Source organism: Aptenodytes forsteri, unplaced genomic scaffold (genome assembly GCF_000699145.1).
Source record: "Aptenodytes forsteri isolate BGI_AS27 unplaced genomic scaffold, ASM69914v1 Scaffold15, whole genome shotgun sequence".
NCBI lineage: Eukaryota > Metazoa > Chordata > Aves > Sphenisciformes > Spheniscidae > Aptenodytes > Aptenodytes forsteri.
The window spans coordinates 2,543,314-2,564,805 of record NW_008795129.1 but is presented as its reverse complement, the minus strand read 5'-3'; the positions used below and the strand labels follow the sequence as shown (position 1 = coordinate 2,564,805).

The 21,492-nt window shown below is 36.8% G+C and overlaps 1 protein-coding gene and 1 long non-coding RNA gene across 2 annotated transcripts in view; one reads left to right on the top strand and one right to left on the bottom strand.

Annotated features, from left to right (window-relative positions):
* The window catches only part of ADK (adenosine kinase), a 303,687-nt gene that overhangs the window by 6,666 nt on the left and 275,529 nt on the right, over nt 1-21,492 (top strand). The window contains exon 2 of the mRNA XM_009277647.2: nt 15,479-15,532. Within this exon, the coding sequence (XP_009275922.1) occupies nt 15,479-15,532 (54 nt within the window). The remainder of the gene's footprint in view (nt 1-15,478; nt 15,533-21,492) is intronic.
* Nucleotides 18,004-19,098, bottom strand: LOC103897589. The gene is made up of 2 exons (XR_657500.2): nt 18,832-19,098; nt 18,004-18,439 (listed from the first exon to the last, which is right to left on the bottom strand). It is a non-coding gene; the product is annotated as an uncharacterized LOC103897589 (long non-coding RNA).

Sequence of the window (21,492 nt, the reverse complement as noted above, 5' to 3'; positions counted from 1 at the left end):
TTACAGCTTTTTCAGTTTCACTGCTGTGTTTACTTTGTCTTTGTGTGCTTCATCAACCCTCTGGGACAGGTTAATGGGGTTTTGTATTGCTTTGAGTTGGGCATTGTGTTATCTGCCTGTACAGTGCTGAATGTATTGAAAGTACATAGTAATAAGTTTAAAACTTGTTGTCCCTTTTCTTTGAAGATAGTTTTCTATACAATGTTCCATTGTTTCAATAATCCTTGTGAAAGATTGCTACTAAAAGTATCTGTTGCATTGGCTGATTTGGCAGAGAAGCTGAACAGCTGAGGGTTCTTTATTATTACCTTGTGTTTTGAGTTGTATCTGTAGCAGTCAATTTAGCTTACCTCAGGGTCTGACCATAGAACATTGTTGAAACTGTTGAGCCAAATTGCATCATCTGACTGCTGGTGAATTATAAAAAACCTTAAGTGTTTGCTTGCAAAAACTTAAGGTAATGATGGCTGTCTTAAAAAGGTCCTCTCAGTACTAACGTGCCTATAAATTTGATAGCATTCCTGACAACATAATTAGAGCTTTCTACAAGGCTGATAATTTCTCCTAGTGCATTTAGCTAAATGTAGTTTAAATGAGTGAAAGATTTTAATTAACCTCCATTTGGAAAAGGCTATTTGAAAAATCTACCCTGTGCAAGGACAAAGTTCTGCATGAGGAGCTGTGATGTTTTCAGGATATACTGAGCTTGAGCAATGGTTATAGAAGAGCTTGTAACTACTTATTTACCGGTAAAATAGGATGCAACGTGTTCATGAATAGGAAATATTCCACTCCTTGTTATCTGTTCTCTTTATTGTGTGTTTTCACTTTCTTAACTACTTGCTTAGTAATAAACTGCAAATCATAACTTCATTTTTTAAATTTTCCATTTATTCAGAAAACTTGCTAATTTAATACATGTCACTAGAACATGTCTAGTTCTTGGATTGTTTTCTTTAGAATAACCTTGAGACACCGGACAGACTCACACACACACAGAGCTTATCTGTATTTTCCCTTCACTCCCAAGTAAATATTTGTTTAACAAAACTTTGGGAGTTGCGTTACAAGGCAAATGATGAAATACAGGGTTCCATTTGCCTCCTCAATGCAAACAAGGAACTTTAAGTGAAAGAGCTCTATGAATTAAGTGTCTTTGTTTTTAACTAGGCAATAATATTAAATGAAAAGACCCTTGCTGAAGATGTCTTTGATGGAAAAAGCTGGGTTTCTCAGTAGAGAACTGGAGTTGATCCAAAACCAGATAGTAAAACTTTCTCTTGGGACGTGGTACTTGCTGTTTGTACTGAAAAACTTTTCATCTTAGAGTTTCCTGATTGCGCAATTGCAAGATCGATTTTTATTTAGGATAAAGTAGATAAAAACTGTGATTCATGTGCTGAGCATGGTTGCAGGCATTCTTTTTAATTACAGGGTAGTAAGATGTGATTTTAATACTGCTTCCCATTCCCATCCTGCTTCTTCAACCCAAAATTTCTAACAGCATAGGAAAGGCTAAAGTTATTTTCTAGTTACTATAGTAATATAGTGAAACAGTTTGATCACTTGTGAACTGAAGAATAGAAAAGTCCAGTCAAAAATTAACAATTATTTGTCACATTCTCAGTTTCTTTAACTGTAGATGAAATTGATTTGTCATCTCTTAGAAAAGATGACTTTTTAATGATAGCATTTTTGAAGTGGTTGGTATACCTTCAGCTTTTTAAAAACTTCAGTTTTTTAAAAAATTAGACATTTAAGTAAACTATAACGCTCCTTACTACTTGATTGTTTTTGCTTCATTCTGGTCAGGCAATTTGCAGTCTCAATAGCTTTTCTTCCCAAGTTACGTCTACCAAGGTGAAGAGGGATTCTGTCCTTCCCTTGAAAGTAAATACTAATTTTTAACATTTCTTTTTAGTAACTTGCTATTTCATCAGGCTATTCCTGAACAATGTGTAAATACCACATCAGTGTTACTGTTAACTGTAACCTAAGTTATGAGGTGCTTATGCTGCTGTTGATCCCTGTTACTACACTTGTGCTCTGCGTCACATAACCACGTCCAGGCCTGCTCTGTGCTTTGCCTCTTCTTGTCCTGTTCCTTTCTGGGGTGTTGGACCTGTGGTCTCTGCTGCAGCCACAGGGAGAGGGCGGAGGCAGCTTGTCTTCCTCTTAATTACTGGTGTTCTTGTTTTCCCTTAGTCAAGGGCTGGGGAAGGGTAAGCCAGCTGTTTGATTGCTATTTTACTTTATTTTTGTCAGGGCAGAACCATCAATACTCCAAGTTACTGGAGACCAAGTCTGTGTTGTAGACTTCATTCCCTAATAAGTTCAGATTAAATGCAGAGCTGGGGACAAAGATCTTTCATTTCACAAACCCCTGATTCCCCCCTTTAATAGGATAATAGAATATTTCAGTAAAACTGTTGTGGTTTTTTTAACCATTATTATAATGAGATTCAATGATGAGTTCATCAGTCACTGGTGTAGATGTTTGTGCTGTGTGTCCTACTATGCCATTAGATTATTATTTTGAACCTGTACCAAATCCTATAAAACAATGCTGTATCTTTTAGGACAACTCAAAAATTGCACTCAGAAAAGCTCTGTGCCTTTGCAAGCTGCATGAATTAATTTTAACATACAAATTATCTTCATTTTTTTTAGTTCCACTTTAAACTTGTGGGTTTATGTCTGTCTTACTATCAGATGAAGACTAGGAGCAATTTTGGGTGATTATTTTTCCAGCTTGCTCCAGTGATTTTTTTTTTGTTGCATTTTTTCTCTTGTTGTGAAGTGACAGCAAAAGTGATTAAGTTTCAGTGCAAGAATCTGAGGTGCACATGACAAAGCATAAAGCGGAGCATACGACTGCCTAATATAACAAGCTGTAACAAGTGAACAGTAGCAAGAAGTTATAGAAATACAAATATTACCATGGACATTTTTTCAATCCTTGTATTGTTGAGGCTACTTATTTAGTGTTGAAGCTGGTTCTTATTCTTTATAAGCAACAGGAGCTTCCCGCTGGTAGGAAGATAGGCGATAAAGATCACTGTAAAATTATGCTATCACTCTAGTCAGGAAGTGTACGGTCATCTTCCTTCATGAGAAGTGAAACTATGACCTGACCCCTCCAAGTAAAGGTGGCATGCAGTCTCAACTATGGATATTAAGTTAATAGAAAAACAAAAACGGTATATGGTGATGTAGAAGTTTCAATCCCAGTGTCTTTTACGTGGCTTCAAGCTAGTGTACTTTATCTGTTCTTTTTCAAGACAAGAACTGTAGTTACAATGTAAATCTTTTAATTTCTAATATTTATATTTCCCTGGCGTTCCAGTAGAAGAGGCAAAGTGTTCCAGAATCTTATGTGTCTCTTGGGAACTTTTTTTGTAGAGTTGCTGTGTAGAAAAGAGGTTGAAGACCTTCCCCCAAATCTGATTGCTGTAACTTCATTTTTTGCAAGAGTGTGTTCCAGTGTATTTCATTGAAGCCATTTTGGTTTTGAATTGTGCTTGTGGTGTTACGTACAGCAGTACTAAACAACAACTAAAGTACTAAATGAAATGCAACTGTTAGTTGGTCTACATGAGGTAAAGTGTTTGGATGTGTATCTTGATTAGATACAGTTTCAATTTCAATGTCTGTAGTATTTTTAATCTAGATTGCAATTCCACAAGCTCGGAGTTGTTGGAAATCACATTTCAGAGGACTGTGGGCTGGGAATTAGCTATCTTTACTTAGGGAAAGCAAAGCTTAGCCTGCGCAAAATTCCTGACTTCTTTCTTTAGTAGCTTTTGTGCTAGGGACATGGCTAGCATATATGAGCTAAGGCAAACTGTAGAGTTGTATCAACATATTCCACCATTCAAATACCTAATTAATTGAGTAAGTTGCTTTAGTAATTGCTAGCTTTTTATTGTTTTGAAAGCACCAACTACAAATTCCTGCTTTAGCTAAGAACATCTGAGGTGTAGCTGACTTGTTTTCAAAAGTAGGGCATTTCAAGTTTTATATGTAAATTAGGGTCAAAAGTTAGTAAAAGAAGCCTGGCAACTTTACAAAATAGGAGGATATTTTGAATTTCAAATTTTTGCTGACTCACAAAATTAGAAATGCTCGAAACAAACCTTTTTCTACAATCAGCCCTGGGACAAAACTGTTATTCAGCCAAAGCAGGAAGTTCTTTTGGGCCACAAATAGCAGGAACTGTCCAAATACCTCAGTCCCTTTTTCCTCTGCCGGATCCTTGGATGTCTGGACTTGATGTTGCAGCTACCACTGTGGGTGAAGGGTTAAGATACAAAACAGTGGCTATGGCTAGAGGCGAAAGGGAGGAACAGTTCTTCCCAGAAGCAGTAATTGCTGTTCTCGGTATGTCTGATCCTCTAGTGGTAGCAGAGCAAGGAGTTGATCTCTTGAGAGCTCTTCCCTGAATCTCCATCTTGGTATTGCTCCTTTTTTTTTTTTTTTTTAGGATGAAATTGAAATTTTCAGTGCAGTAAAGAAACAGTCTCTGCCATTTTCCATATGCTACTTTTTTCCAATAAAGCTAATGCCTTTAGTGGCTTGGACAAGTTCTTTCAGCATGGCTGGAATTTCACAGTAGCTGCAACACTTGTCTGTAGCTTGCTGTTTGCTCCAGTTAGTGTTAAAAATCATTTTTAGAGAAGGCAAATTAAAGTACATGAACTCCCTGACAATTCTCTATTTAAGTTTCTGTAAGCTGAACTGTCCTGTAACAAGTGCTCAGATGCAGAGCATCTGAGATGATGGAAGAGATCTAGCTTTTAGGCAGCACGAAGACTCATTTAGGTTGCAATAATAGTATGGAACTGATACTTCTGCCTAGCCTGTCACAAACAGGAAGACATCCATAAAGCTGCGTAACAGGAAAATGGAATAAACCTTAAAACTTTTTCTTGTTTATTTAAAAAATATAGTTTAACTGGTATGTAAGACTCACTGTTAGTTTCCTTATGATTTCTAAATGGAGCAATGCATTTTGCCTTAGATATGATATACCATTCTTTTTCTCTGTGTCCCTATGAATGATGAAAAGGTCAATTCTTAGCATTTTTAAGACAATAAAGTATTTAACATCAATCAAGATTCAGTACAGCCTCAGCACTTCCAGTATCCTCCTTTTGGGGGATTTTATTGCTTGAAAGTAATATTCTGGGCTGACTTTGTGGTTTATGAGTTCTTCACTGGAGAATAATTATCTTTTGCTGTGTCTTAATTGATTTTTATTCATGTGGCATTTCTTTCTTTGTACTAGAGATATTAAAATAATTGTATGTTAGAAATTCTGTTTTCGTAGGGTTTTTTTTTTTAGAGAGAGAGACAGAACAGATCTAGTATGGGGACAAAGCTGTAATTCAGTTCTGAAATGTATTGCATGTTGATGGAGCCTAACACTGTTGGTTTATGTTTGCAACAGTGTAATGTTACTGCCTTGGTTAGTTTGTCCAATGTATTAACCTGTATTTTATTGTAGAAGTAGAACCCATTGAACTTCATCCTGACACCTAAAGCACGTTGCTCTGCAAGTCTACCTTCTCCTTAGAAGAAATGATGAAGGATTTGTTTTCAAGCATAAAGAAGCTCAGTTGAGTAGCTGGCAGTGCTATTCACATATGGCGTACAGAGAGTCTTTATGTAGAAGAAATCATTAAAATAATCCATAAATCTAGGCAGGAGAATCTCAGGATCGCATCCACAACCACACTACTCTGCCTTCCCTGAATGGTATTTTGTTACGATTTCCTTCTCAAAGCAGAGCTCCTTATGCAGCAGTGAGGTATTGGGGATTTTCAGTACTAGTGCTGACAGGATCTGTTGTAGAACTGGTACAAGTTGGTCCGAACAATAAATTTTAAAGTGCTAATAGCAAGTAATCGTGGATAACAAGGAAGAGAACAGGAACCCTTCAGTTTATTACTGTTCAGATTATGTACGTATTACTTCTGTTGGGTTTTTTTGGTAAGTTTTTATGCAAATGAAACTTTAATGCAAGATTGAAAGCTGGTTTGTGTTTATAATCAAAATGAATTCAACTACAAACCAATGTTTATTAATGATTGAAGAAAATCGGTATGTAAAGGTTAGGTTATGATTTCAGAACAGAAACAATGCAAGATGACTGGTATGACTAAAGAAATGGTTTGAATGTTGAAGGCTCAAAGGAATAATATTAAAAGAATATGTTTAGGGGTTCAGTCTCTAAGCAGAACTGCCTATAGCTCTGCACAAATTGAATTAATGATTTATTCCTTAATGAAGTTACTAAAGGTCAACCAAGTATATTTCCACCAGTGTAATGAGTATAGAATTCAGAGTACCAATTTAAAAAAAAAGTACAGAGTGTGTACAGCTTGTTCAAAGGTGCTTGCAGTCAGATATTTCAAAAATTATTACTGAGAAAACATTTTTCTTTAGCTGTATAACTGAAGTGTTTAGATGTCTTAAATTTTTAGCTCACTAGTTTATAGTTAAGAAAACTGTTTTGACAAGGCCCCTACTATATGCTTAAATCCAGAGTGATAGGCCTGACCCTATTAAATGATAATAGTTTTCCGCAGTCTGGTGATTAACAGGCTTTGAACTTTCCTGGCTTTCTTAATCCTTTTTAATCATTTAAACCTATTATTGTTTTGACTTCAATTTCAAAAGCCCTTTAAATCTGTCTCACAATATTAATAGCTGATTAAAGTCCTGATTTCCAACCATATTATCAGTGGGGAGTCTATTTTATTACACTGAATAATTTAGAAACAACTATTTAGGAAAATGTTGATCGGGGGGTGGGGTGAACCAAAGAAAAAACACCAGAAAAACTATACCTAGTAATGTTTATATTTAAATTAGTGATCATATCCATGCAAGAAATTGGGGAAACAAAATGCTTCTAATTTATGACATCAATAACTGTATTTCTTTTTTTTTCTTTTAGGATTTTTAGGAGTGTAACTTTAAGTTAATTCTGTGTTGAAATTTAAATCCATCTTTCATTTTCATCATAAGCATTGTGGTGAAAAAAATCTTTCTGCTAATTGTTTTGGGATCCCTTTCACCCAGAAATTCCAAGATTTTTCTGAAAAACAGGTTTTATGTAGGACATGATGCAGCCAAATAAGACTCCAGTCATACTAGTACACAGGAACTGGGTACTAATAACTGGGTAAAAATGAAAACACCAGAAATTCCTCCATGGGTTCTATAGGATGGTCCTTCATTCTCTCAGCCCCGACATTTCTATTCCAGTAGCAGTGTTTAAAGTCTGGAATTTTTTTTATAAATGAAATGGTGAAGATCTGTGGTTTGATTTGCACTTAAACTTTTCCTTAAGCAGATGCTTTTGTTTGGTTAAGCAGTGTAATTCTCTGCCAGTACAATGCTACGTGCTCTTTCCCTAGCTGGACTTGATTCTTCGCTATTGATAACTATGAAGTAATTTATTTGCAACAGTCTTTAGACAGAAGTATCTTAGCTTTCTGTGGCTATTTTTTCATGTCTCTTTCCCATTACCACTAGTGTGTGCTTTACTCCTACCTATGTTTCTTCTTCCCGAGCTAAACGTTTTAGCTACATGTTTTTCTGTTTAAAAATGGAAGGGGATGAAATAATTAGTCAGGCTGACTGCTCACTCGGTTGGTTTTTTTGCTTATTCTTGTCTTGTTTGTTTGCTCTTTCCTATTTCTGTATTAAAGTAGTTCACTGATGTCTTCAATGCTTGACATAAGTTGGAAGCTCAGGTTGAGTTAGTTGCAGATTATGACACCTGGTTTTCCCCCTCTCCAAGTTACTACTCTGTGGGATGCCTTACCCCGCTGCCCATGTTTTTATTCTTTTAATTTACCTTCTTGGCTCTGCATCTGTCTGTATTTTGAAGTGACTGTGTTTGAATGGGTTCATCTTACTGTCTGCTAGAATCTTCAGTTGTTATTACATACCCTTGCCAGTCCGCTGTCATCTATGGATTTTATCAGTAGCTACTGTACTTAACTCTAGATCACTCATAAATGTGTGGCATAGTGTTGAGTCTAGCGCTGATCCATGTTGAAGTCAGTCTGAGATGTGCATTCTCTCACAGCCCTAACACTTTCCTAAAGGAATGTCTGAAAAGTCTTTTAGGCAGTTTCCTCTTTTGTTGGTGTAAGTGGACTATTGCAAAACTTAGATTTTTCTGGAAGCAGGTTTTCTTTGGGATTGTATTGCTATCATACAGTCCCTCTTTAATCTTTCAGTTTTTCAAGGAAGAGATTCTGGACTTGTGTTTTGTATTTGGCAACAAAGCAGTATCTACGCAGTAAGGAATCTTTCTAAAAATGTCTAACCTGTACAAGGTCATCCTAGAGTAACAGTGAATGATGATCAGCTGTCGTTAAAACCAGAAATTAATGTGGAAGGGTCCCTGTTTTGCTGTCAATTTGAGGCCAAGAAAGAATGTGAAAAGGTAGGTGGGACAAGCTGCCCTGTTATGGAATAGGAGAGAGGCTAAAGGAGAGAGAAATTTTGAGGGAATGGGGCATGTGGTGCCTTTCAGATGGTGAAGCTGAGAGACTATAGCAAAGCGGAGGAATTTACGGAAAAAAGGAAAAAGCATGTGTATTGCACTGTTTTTATTCCACCAGTTTAAGCCAGGCAAGAGACTGAGATTTTCAGGATATGAATCAAAGCCCTTTACTGTTTGTTGTTGGTTTTGTTGTTTTCTTTTTTTTTTAAATGGGGGAAAAAAAGATGTCTTAAAACAATATTTGGATTAGGGTGTATGTATGTGTCAGTTACATGAAACTTTAATTTTGGTTTAGCTGGTTGCATCTGGTCCATGATGAATTCGGCTGCTGAATTTATACATAACGTGTGGTCTGCGTTGTGGTTTTTTGTTTTCATCTTAATTTAGAAAATGCATAGCTCCTAGAATCTGGTGTAGCAAGCTTAAAGTAATGATCCAAACAAATACAAGTCATGGTACTTACACTCCATATTTGTGTACATGAAAAAGATTACTAGGCTAATCAGAAGAGTAAGCCTACATTAGACTTCACTGAAATTTCTAAGCAACTGTAGCCTTGTCAGAAATGCAGAAATATTGCCTTGCTTTAAGTAGTATTTTACTACTGTGGGAAAAGCAGTTCACTTACTGCCTTTTGATCTCTGTATAGATCAAGTCAGAAGACATGGAGTTAGCAGTTATGGCAGCATTACTCATTCTGTCTGATAAATTGCAGATGGAAGTTGAAACAGGCTGACCTTCTATACCCATCCCCCATAAATCCAATGTGTTAGAAATATTTTGGGAGCTTCTGTTGGGCTTGCTGTGTGCATTGGTCTGTAAATGCTCATGAGGATGCACTGTTGTAGCAGGTTCACACATGGCTGTGTTTCTGACCTGAAAGATCTTGTGGGATGTTAACTGCGTTTGGTAGAAAGCAGTTGATACAGTCTGAAAAAGGACATGTGAGCACTAATGTCCCTCAGGCTGGATGTCCTAGTTTTACAAGATTAATAATTAAGAAAAACCAACAGAAAAAGGACTGCATTTCTTTTTTTAGAACAGTGAAAGTAGCCTTAACATCACTTGGAAGTTGAAGCAGCATAATTGCTGAATCATTCTTATGGGAACTTCTTTAGAATAATCTGAAATAAAAGACAACTATACTGTAGTCCTTAAGGTTTCTTAATGGTTTTGTTGAAAATTTATGAAGAAATGCTTCTGCAGAGCTCTGTCTTAAAAGGTCTTTTCTTTTATTGATGAAGCATAGCCTAATATAGCATAAATTCTACTTGTCTTGTCCGGTTAATACAACCAACATGCTTTAGGTCTCTGACAGAGAAATCACGCTCTCTTCCCTTTTTTGGATTACTTTTCTGCAAAGTTCAAAGAACATGTTGGAAATCTACCCTTTTATACATTCCATTTTAATCAATCTGGGAAATATTTAAAACAGTAACTGCAGCAAAGCATGTCAAGTATAATAAGCTTATGGAATAGCAAAGCCTGAGTGCTTTTAAAGGGGAGCAAGGTTAGTCAGAACCATGTACTGTGGCAAAAAGTTCATATTTATTTGTACATCAAACAAGGCAGAGAAATGTCTGCACAGTTATATGCTTGGAGCTTCCTAGGGTGCTTTACTGTCGCAACTTTGTATTGTTAAAATAGTTTTAATCTTTTTTTTTTTACACTGACTACTCTGCATTGATCATTAATGCAAAAAAGTTCTTTTTATCTCTAGTGTCTTGTTCCTTCACAAGTATTCTTGAAAATATTGATGACAATATTACTCTGATATGTATACAGTTTTGTGTACTTCTTTGTTTCTGGGTAGTCTGCATGATGGAGATTTTGTCTTGGCTCTTCTGGCCCAAGCAGCAGTGTGTGTCTGTGCTGATTTTTAGTTTGATATCTGTGCAATTTTTAGCCATTGTTTCTATGTAAGTTTTTGCTTAGATTGGTGGATTCAAGTCAGAAATTTTGAAAGGTGAATTAAGTTTGAAGCTATGAAGATCTATTGCCATTTTTTAAACCTGTTTGTTCATCACCAGTTTTTATTTTAGGCCTTAGGACAGGTGAGTTTTACCAGCTTTTCAGGAAACTCTTGTTCGTAGGGCAGATCTGAACTTGATATTCATTTGGAGTTTTTCACCAGTACATATTTAGCGTAGGCTGTGTTTTCTTTTTAATTTGGTTAAGGCTTTAAAATTGGATGCTGCCTGAAGGGAACCATGCCTTATGGCTGTTTGTTACATTAAGAGCATTATTGTAAAAATGCTGACTACAGTCCAAGCACATTAATTTTCATACTCTCTCATATTAGGAGCTGGGAAATAAAAAAGCGTTGAGTCATAAGATTGCCATTTCAGAAGGATCTTTAAAATGCATTACACAAGTCAGAGCTGAACTTACAGATTCTAGTATGCTTAAAAAATGAAAAGCAGACATTTAATAAAAATGTTACATTTCTGCAAAAACTGAAATTCAGATGATAAACTTGTAGGTGAATGCTAGGGAAGTCATATACACACAAGAGGAGATGAGTATGCCGCCTTCATCGTTTTTTGTGTAGTACCATAACCAAATAGCATGTGTTGGTCAGAGTTGTACCTCCAGCTGTTATATACAGTAAAACTCTTCCAAGTGGCCTTGGCATTTTTCTGATAGAGTATATTTAGCAATATGTACAGCCAGATTTCCTTAACACCATTTTGGCTCTGTATAATATCTGTCCTCAGAATGCCTGCAATAATCCTTTAGTCTGGGTCTGTGCTACTTTTTCAGGCTTGTGGAAAGGGAAAATATTTAAGATTAATGTAGTTGTAAATTTATAATTAATGTTTTAGGGGGCTAAGTTTGATATTATGTATGTATCTGCACGTACATAGAATTTGGTTCTGGAAACATAACAATTAGGAGGGAAGAAAATAACATGAAGTTCAGGTCTGAGTTCTGGTAGAGTTACTGGTTATGTGGAAAAAAGACTGAGAGGTTTCTCTTCATTGAGAAAGCTTTGTCTTGGGCAGTTGAAAACCTCCTTGATAATTACGATTCAATTATTTCAAGATTTTCTCATTGAAATATATCCCCAGTTGTTAATGTTCTGAAGTTATGGAGTTAGGGACTAATGGGAGGCATTCAAATAATCTTGCTCAGCAGGCTAATTTAGACATTCTGTATCGCTATGCCCCATTGTAGTCAAAGGAAAGAGCTTTTGCAGAGTGTGAATTGGAGTTGGGTCTTTGTTTCTTGACGAAATGTAGGGGGATTAGCGTGCTAATTTGTCCTGGTAAGTTAAATGCCTAAACATGCCTTTTTGTAACCAGGTTGGAAAGAATACTGTTTAAAAAAAAAAATTATCTCAGCACTGAAAAGAGGCGTGTAAAGCAGTGTGAAACTTCTCATTTAAACTGCGATTAGAGGATGGATGATAGAAAAATGATCTCTGTTAGCTCCTATCTGCAGCTAGGTCACTTGAGCTTTGATCAGAATAGGGTATGTTGGAGTGACTGTGATACGATGACATCTAGAGGTTAGACCAAGAACGTTGTGGCTTAAGAAATTCCATAAGAAGCTGAGTTTGGGGAGAAAGCTGCTGTCTCCCAAAAGTAGATGTTCTACTGAAGTTATAATCAGCCTATCGGGCTGTCAGAAGCCATTAGCTGTGATGCTCAGCAGCTGGGCTGTGCGTATCTGGGCAGGCAGCTGCACCAGTTTGGTGGAAATATGCAGCTGTGCAGTGTGATAATTGCTGCAGTTGGGGTGCTTTTTCTGTCCATCTTCATGATCGTGTGCAGCTGCCATTTTGAAGGGGGTGGCTGGAACGTTGGCTACTCTTCCAGTAGATTAAATCTCTGTGAAGGATGTATCAAAGTGTTCACCAGATGTATCGTTTTTGAAATGTACTACAGTTTCTGACACTTACCTACGATCTTGGTGTAGACCTTAGGTCCCTTTTCTGAAATAGGATCTTGAGCAGTGACGAAGAGACTATTAACATTTTAAAACTGTATCACAGTTTGGTACTAGATAGTTGAAAAGAATAATCGTTATTTAACATGCTAGGATGTGTTGAACTTTGAATTTCACAGGGCAGAAAATAGAACAAAGTGAAGTTGTGCTCTCTTCAGTTCCTTTGCCCACTTCCATAGCATATTTGCTTCTCTTCTACTTACTAGTTTAATACCAGGCATGTAAATGTGTAATACATGTACCGTATGTTGTCCTGATTGTTAAGATTGTTTTAAATGTCTTTATTTTAAATTTTTTGACTGCATATCTTTAGCTTCAATTTTGCATTGAGTATCCTCGGCTCCTAAAACGTTTTTTAGAGAAATTCTCTCAAATCTAACCTGCATCGGTTAGGAAGAGTGCTTTTCAATCTTGCCTACGAAACACATGTTGGGAAACATTATGTAAGCTGTTCACTGTGCTAGTTGCACATTTAAATTTATTAAATATTTTAGCAGCTGTGTATGAAATATAATATGCATCCTGTCTTAATGCATAAAGAACTAATAAAAGTTTGAACTCTACAAGCATGTCCCTTTGTGGAAAATTTTTTTTGACAAGTTGCTATCAAAGCAATATCTTTAGGGGTCAAGGAAGAATATTTGAAAAATGTCATTTCCATGGTGAAGGAAGGGGGTGGTGGTGAAAAAGATTAGGTAAGCTAAGGTTCACCAAGGGAACCATTCTGCAAACCTCAGGGGTAGCAACTGTGTCCCTCCTGCACCCCTCTGGTATGTCAGTAACATACCCGAGGCAAAAATCACACATCTGTTAAGCAGCGTTCCCATTATGTTACACAGTTTCTGTTGTAGCTGACTTACTAGTCTGAGTAAGTAGTGAAGGGTTTTATTTGGGGTTTTTCCTCTAAATAACTGTGGGGGTTAAATGGTGGTTTTAAAAAAAAAAGTGAAGGACCAAGGAATCTGGAAGCTTTAAAAAGCTCGAGTATAGGTATTATTACTATATCCTCAGCAGATAAAACTATATTCAGTTCTAGCTGAAGTAGTCTGATTTCTGGTCAGAGGAAAAGCATGCAGTGTTATTTTTAGAGAAGAATGGTTGTGACTTTATGCGGATATATATTTTTAATGGGCAAAATGATCTCCACTCACAAAATGGATTGCATATTAGCCAAGGGTATATCTGTCTACGACAGGCAAATCCTTTTAACAAATGACCTGATTTCATTTTAAGTAAGATTGCAAGTTGCGTAAGAAGAGTTAATGTCCTTTGACTTCTGAAAGATGTTCCTTTTAGAATTGCCTGGTAGCTCTTTGCTTTTTCTCTTATATGTAAGTATTTGCTATCAATAAAATGCTTATTAAGACATGACAAATGGAGATATCGGGGACGTGTAGCAGTATTATGAAGAGACTGGTATTGGGCTCGACCCTTTTTCATTAAAGAAAGAGCCTGATACTGTTCACTACAGAAAACATTGATTTGGCAGTAAATGTAAGATCACAACAGTTAAAATTTATGGCTTATGGACTGACAGGATGGGAAACTATAAAGAAGACTTGGCAATTAAACCGAGTGACCTGAATCTGTTATTCAGCAGTGTGTTACAGTATAGTCTGCTTGCTGTAAGAGTCAAATGCAAGCCCTGCATTTAGAAGGAGAATGTGGATGGACCCCACTGTGTCCTGATTAGAAGTGACTCCATGAAGGATTTAGCAACAAAGTGGATAAATGGATGCAAGTCAGCGTGATACTATGGCAAATAACCTAAGGCAGTCTCTGCATATGTAAACAAGAAAAATGGGTCAGTCAGTCGGTGTCTTGTATGTTTGAATGCAGCACTAGTGAGCTTGAGAATGTGTCCGGGGTTGATGCTTGCGTTTTAAATGGATCCTGAAAAAAAACAAGTTTCGGAGAGTATCATCAGAAAATGCTATAAGGAATAGAGAACATACACTTTATCTGTTTATTTGACACAAAAATCAATTTGTAAGATAGCTTGGTTGTAGCTGGCTGGTGACCAGAATCTTTCCTCAGGAGGAGTAATTTATGGTTCTGCAGTTGACTGGAGTAAGGAACAAAAACAGAGGGCAAAGGGACAGTGGGAACCTTCTGCAGTGTGAGCAGTTAGCTGTTTGCAGAATTATCAAATGGACACTTGACTTTTAGCTGCTTACATTATGTATAAATGTCTTACAAACCAACCAACCAAAAAAAACCCCAAACCCAAAAAAACCAAACCCCACAGAAAACCATAGCAGTTAAATTGGTGGAGTATTTTGAGATGGCAAAAGATTTTGCTCCGAGGCACAACAAAAGTGAGGTCACTTCTTAAAGGTTTTCCAAAGTGAGTGACAGTGCAGCCTGCAGCATTACTAGTAGTAGCCTGTGCTGCGGGAGACTGGGTTCCTTTTTCCCTCTGGTTCACACAGTGTAGGCAACCTATTCTGTTAAATTGCCTATTAGGTAAGCTAGCAAAGAAAGTTTCTTTCTCTCAAGCTCTCTCTTTCATCAGAGGTTGCCTGTATGGACTGCAGAAATTTTCCTAAATAGTCTGTTGTTAAAGTATATTTTTTTTTCTATAGAATGTTTTTGCTATTGATTATAATAGTTTTATTTGGTACGGGGGCAAACACTACAGCCAGTTTTAGTGTTTGCATTGTGTATATTCCTCACTGTCATGTTTTGTCAGATCCAAATTATAAGATCAGTGTACAGTTTATGCTATGAAGTGCAATGATTTTGGATATATAGCAAGCCAAAGTATCTGATATAATTTGAAGTTGTGGTATAAAGCAAAAGTTTTGTGTGATGTTAAGTTTACTTTAATAAACATGTAAAAATTTTTTTAGAGAACTTTGCTGCTGTCTTTGCAATACTTGAGGTACCCGAATCAACAAATATTTCATAGTTTAATAATTTGCCAGTTTGAAACTATAAAACTACATTTTATGGCTATATTCTCAAAGGAGTAACTGCTTTGTGTTTTTTTTTTTCCCCAAGGTATGGGCTGAAGCCAAATGACCAAATTTTGGCAGAGGAGAAGCACAAAGAACTGTAAGCTCTTTTATGGTGATATACATGCATGTTATATATATTTACTTTTCTATGTACATACATATCTTATTATTAAAGACCTGAAGCAAAAATTTTGTGTTTTCCTAAATAGCTTTTGCTCTTCAGTATTGCCTACTGTAAATTACACAACTTGTCTGAAAACTGTTTCAAAAAAAGATTTTTAAAAATTTTTTTCATTAATTTGTCTTAAATATTCTTTTCTTAACTGCAGTTGGTACACATGCAATTTAAATGTCTTGGTGTTCATCCTAGTTGATGTCTTATGTATGACAGTGGTTACACTAACAGCTACTGCCAGCCTGCATTATGGCTGTGTGTAAGTGAAATGTTTGTTCGTATCTGGCAGAAATGAAAAGGAAGATTCCGCCCTGCCCACCCCACCCCACCCCCACCCCCGGTTCAGGGTTGACTCATTATTTTAATTTGCCTACTTGTGTGATATCGTGGCCGTTCCCACCTTTGCAAATTCTCATCAACACAGTTGGGCTGTGATGTGGAATGTAGCTAAGCATCACCACTGCCCTTTCAGTTGTATTGAAATTTTGCCTGTTTTGGCTAATATGATTTTATAGCCTAAAAACTCTTGTTCCTGGGGAAAAAATATGATGCATTGTTGAATGGATCACTCTTGTCTTGCAGGAGAAGTAGCCATATGAAGCTTAATCAAACATTGCAATAATAGCATCTTCAATTATTTTGCTCCTTCATTAAAGATGTGCCCAAACCAAAGAAGCTTGAAGTTCACATTTATTCTGATTTTAGATAGTCTTTCATGTTCAGGCAAAATAACCTTTATTTGTTATTTTGGCACACTATGTACTAAAATACAAAAGCTCTACATTTGAGTTGAAAACAAATACTGGGTACTGTGCATAAGCATGTGTATATACATTTGGAAAATGCAAAGTAAAGAGGTAGGTATTGTCTGCATATTATCCAGATATGGGGGAGGGGGATTCTGAGTTTGTATGCCTGGTTTTGAAACCTTAATTCTCCCCTATCAATCTCCCCCCCCCCCCCCCCCCCAGTTAAGATAGCTTTTAAAACAGATACTGAAGTTCTCCAAGTTACTGACTTTTGAACTGTATATGTTTTGAAAGCGGAGGGGATTTATCAGAGCTTGGTATGCTTTCTGTGATGACTGATTAGTTCAATCAAGAGTTACTATATTAAATGGGAGAAAAGTACTTACTAAATAAAAGATGGCACAATTGGAACATTCCTGCTCACTTATATGTGTAAGCATTCAGGTTACATGAAAGCAATACTATAATACTTTTTATTTCAGAATTTAGTTTAAAAATTTTCTTGTTGTTAAATTTCTTCATTACGTGAAGTAGTTGTCTCTTTTATTACTGTTGTTTTAATTCCTGCACATTAATACCACTGGCTGAAGAGCTATACTCAGTGCATGAACTCCAGTTTTCTTCTTGCCTCATTCACTCACTGTTCTCCATGAGTTGCCTGAAAAATGTTCTACGCGAATGTCCTCTTTGCCATCCCTCAAATCTGTATTATGTAACTGCTTTTTTTTTTTGAAGATAGTTAGTAGGTATGAAAGACTGTAGAAAATGCTTCACTTGTCAGCCCTTCCATAATTTTATTCAGTGTCTTCTCGATGATGACTAGTTGTATTTCCAAATAAGATACAGATTTTTAGGTTTACTTTCGCATTTCTTCCTTTCAGGATAGACGTAGTGGGAAATTTGGTCCCTTTAGTGTGAATCTGCATGCTTAGATATGGAAAAAAAAAAAGGTGTTCTTTTTCTATTTTAAACTTTCAGCTCTTGCACATAATTGTCTGTTTCCATTATTACACTAGCATTATTTTGCATTATTTCATAGTACCCCAAAAGACTTAAGCAGTTTATCCATGTGTAAGATGAGGTAACTGTTTCAGATGAATTAATATCTATAGCTGTCAGGCTTTTCCATGTTAAAGATTGAATATTTCTCAGTAAGGTCATAGATTTCAAACAGTAAAAATGTATTCTGGTAACAAAGATTTAATTCCTTTGGAAGAAGAATTATTTGCTAAAAGCCTTAGTGATTGAATTACTAGCCAAATAAAATTTCTGTGTTCTTTCAGAGGATGGAAAAAGGCATTTAACTTACACTTATACATCATGGTAATGTACCTATGACATTAAAAGTGCTTGAGCTCCAGGCAAAAGACAGGCAACAGCAGTTGCCTTTGATCGGTAGATAAGATGGGTTTTATGTAGAGCACTCTCTAATGACAGAGAACTTGTGGACAGCATAATTATGATTAACCCATTAAATGTGTTAGACCATTTTAAAAGATATAAGCTAGAAGTATTAGAAGTACTAGCATGTTGAGGGGTAAACACAAGTTAAATGACCCAGGTCTGTATTTTGGACAGTACAAGCTGTACTGTGTACACAAGCTTTATTTGCACAATAGATATTGATTGAACTGAACCTTTTGATGTGAGGTATTTCATCTGAAGTAGTTTAAACATACTAAAATCCTGTTTGAGCTTTTTATTTTAAGTATGTTGCATCTTACTTAATTGCATATTAGTTACTGATATACTTAGAGCATAGTCACTTATTAAATGGAGGGTTGAACTTTAATTAAATAAAGGAAATTCAGTAAAACTAAAGTTTTACATGAATCAGCTCAAACAGAAACCTTTCTTTGGTTTTTCATTGTTATCACTACAGTAGCTCCTGAGATGTTTTATATGCTGTTGGTTATAATGAAAGAGTTTGAACATGCTTTTGCCATTGACCTTGGCATCTTGAATGTCGCTGGATACTTGACCGGGGAAAAACTCTCGTAGGTCAGTGTCATGTTGTTTCAGGACAGACCTTTGGAACTTTTCTAATATGCTGTGTGCTGCTCTTCTCAGACCACGTTAACTGTAAGGCACAGAACAGATTAAACAGTGTTGAACCTCAGAGCACTTTCAGTCCTTCAAGCTAAATTCTCTGATTTAACTTACAGATGAGTTGTTAGATACTTAACTATAGTTTTCTGATATTTAGATAGGCTTTCATCTTTAAAAGAAATGCCAGTTCTAGGGAATGATGCAAGACAACTTGCATCGACGAGGGTGGTCGCTGATTTGGTTATAAACTTATCCTTAGGTTCAGTGCCCTTATAACTAACGTGTTCTCCTGAACCTGTCTTAATGTTTTTAAGTCAAATACAAAGTTAGACTCTATGTATCCTGTTCAGTGCCAAAATCCCCCTGCTTAAAATACTTTATCTTCCAGTCTTTAAAATGTCAGCAGCTTTTATATTGACTTACCTAGTAAAGAAGACTTCTTTTCGCATTCTTCATCTAATAGTACCATGATGATTTTTCTGACTGTCGGATGTCCTTCAGTTTCTTAGAGATCACATCTGTGTAGCTGTTTTTCATAAAAAATGTAAATTTTATTCAGTGATGAATGCCTTATCTCCAAAGGTAATTGGGCCAGCTACACCCTGACTTGGCTTGATCCTGTTGTCCTTGAATCTTAGTTATCTAGAGAGATCAGTAAAGCCACTAAGACAGGCTGGAGTTGGTTTACAGGCATGGCATCATACTTAACTTCTATTTTAAGAGCTAAGGTATGAAAGATCACCTTTTTTTTTTTTCTTCCCCCCCTGCTTCCAATTCACTTGGACTGCAGCAGCCTTTTTAAAATTGTGTCTTTTCATTAGTGTATACTTTTTTTTATCTTAAAGGAATTTGTTAGCACTGGAGTTGTAAGTTAATGCATATATACATTCTTTTCAGAATTCAGCTGGAAATATCTACCCCCCCTGCCCCAATAAACTCCTGAATGCACACAAAGTGGAGGTGACTGTCCTGCAGCTCAGCCAGGGAGTGGAATGGGTGGAGGCTCCTTAGCCTGCTTCCGTGTAAAATTAGCAGATTAGTTCAAACCATCTTAACTGATGATCAAGCCAAGCATGCCAATGTTGTAGTCAATCAGATGAGCAATCGTATTTATTTTCACTGGCGAGTTTGTTATTCTGCAGCGAGAATAACAAAGATGGGGGAACAGTATTATCTTCAGTTTGCACAGGTGTTTTACAAGGTAACCATGCATTTGTGGCTGAAGAGATGTCCTGGAGATGTTTTCCCACCTCCCCCAACCCAACTAATTCCCTGTAACTTTGAGGAGAGGGGAAAAAAGAATTCCATCCTGCAAGACTGCTGGGGAAATTTGGACATAATAAGGTTGTTGAGGCCTTAATGTTGCATATGTTTTGCATATGCTGAGAACAATAAATAAATATAGACTCCAAGAAAACCAGAAATAATTCTCCTGACCATTTGTATAGTCCTTTTACAAGAATTGCTCCTATTTTTAATTCTCAGAATTGGACTGAATTACTTTAATGGAAGGTCATATTAACCAAGTATAGAGTTGTGTGTCTATAGACTTCCGTGCGTGTGTTGTTGCCTAGGCTGGTTTTTTTTTAACTATGGTTCCACATCAAAAGTTTTTGAGGAGAATAAATTTAAGCTAGCTGCAGCAAGTGATGGGGTGTGATCTAAGCTGTCTTGATATTAAAGTAGAAACACTTAATTTGTTTACCTGATGTCCAATACAGAGTCCATTTTCACTGTGTAGAGTAGTGGTCGCAGAGGTGTTGGGGTTTTTTTTAGTAATACTCTCTTTTACTGAAATATGGACTGTAGCAAAATCTTGGTGTAGCTTGACTAGCTTGTATGAATAGGTGACTAAAATATATTCATTGTGAGTCTTAAAAGCATTGTTTGGAGTTTAGTGGTACCACTGAGTCTGTAAACTATGCTTCAGGACACTTGTTACAATACAGCTTTGACTGCTGGTTGTACAACTTTATAAACTGTTTTATTTAAGCAGTTTTGGCCATGACCGAACACTTCATTGTTTTGGAAGTTAGTTGACGGAAAAAGTAGGAAATGTGGTAGCTATTTTGTGCCCCACAGCCACCTCTGCTTTCATAATGTATCTTTTTTACAGAGATAAAGGCCATGAAGTGAGAAAGAGGAAGAAGATAAATATAAGTTTCTTTTCTCTTCAGTCAGCAGTTTGATGTGTGGCAGTCAGAAGGGAGGGCAGATGTGTTGCTCTGCTGCAAGTTTGCTGAGAGGAATTTATCTGGGTATTTCATTCTTAGCTGCATACTTGCTATATGAATACTTTTTCATAGTGAAACTGAACGAGGGGAGGAGAGAGAGACTCTTAAGCTTGAGAACAGCTATTTGGGTGACCGATGCAGTTATGAATTACCTGTAACATCTGGGGTTTTTTGTGTGTGTTCTGGTTTTGCTTAGCCAAGATTCATATAAGTGAGTGTGTGTGTGTGTGTATATATATATATATATGAGTATTGGAAGGGTGAATCTTGGAGACATAGGAGGACTGTTTGAGGATTACAGAGGGCCTGTATGATGCTTGGGAAAGAGTAGAGAAATTTACAGTAGGGGTTTAGTAGTTTGGGTGTGTTAGAAAGCTGGAGGATGCAAAAGGGTTTTGAACCTGTTCATGGGAATGTTGTAGTGGAGTTTCCTTGTATTTGGCGGGGGTTACCATGTGTAAATCACTATCACAACACTTAAGTACAAAAGCTAAGGGACTCGACCCCAAACCCATTTACTATGCAACCATGCCTCATTGATGGTTCAACATGCAGTGAGAGAGGCATGAATGCTGGGGACGTCACGGGGTGCAACTGTCTGTCTAATGCTGTTTGGAGCAACCAAGCTACAGTATTTTGTGCCACTCAAGGGTGTAGCTTATCTTCAATAACACTTTCAAAAATCCTTCCGTATATGTTGCTTTTAGGATCCGGTATCATAGAATCATAGAGTAGTTTGGGTTGGAAGGGACCTCTAAAAGTCATCTAGTCCAACCCCCCTGCCGTGGGCAGGGACATCTTCACCTAGATCAGGTTGCTCAGAGCCCCGTCCAACCTGACCTGGAATGTT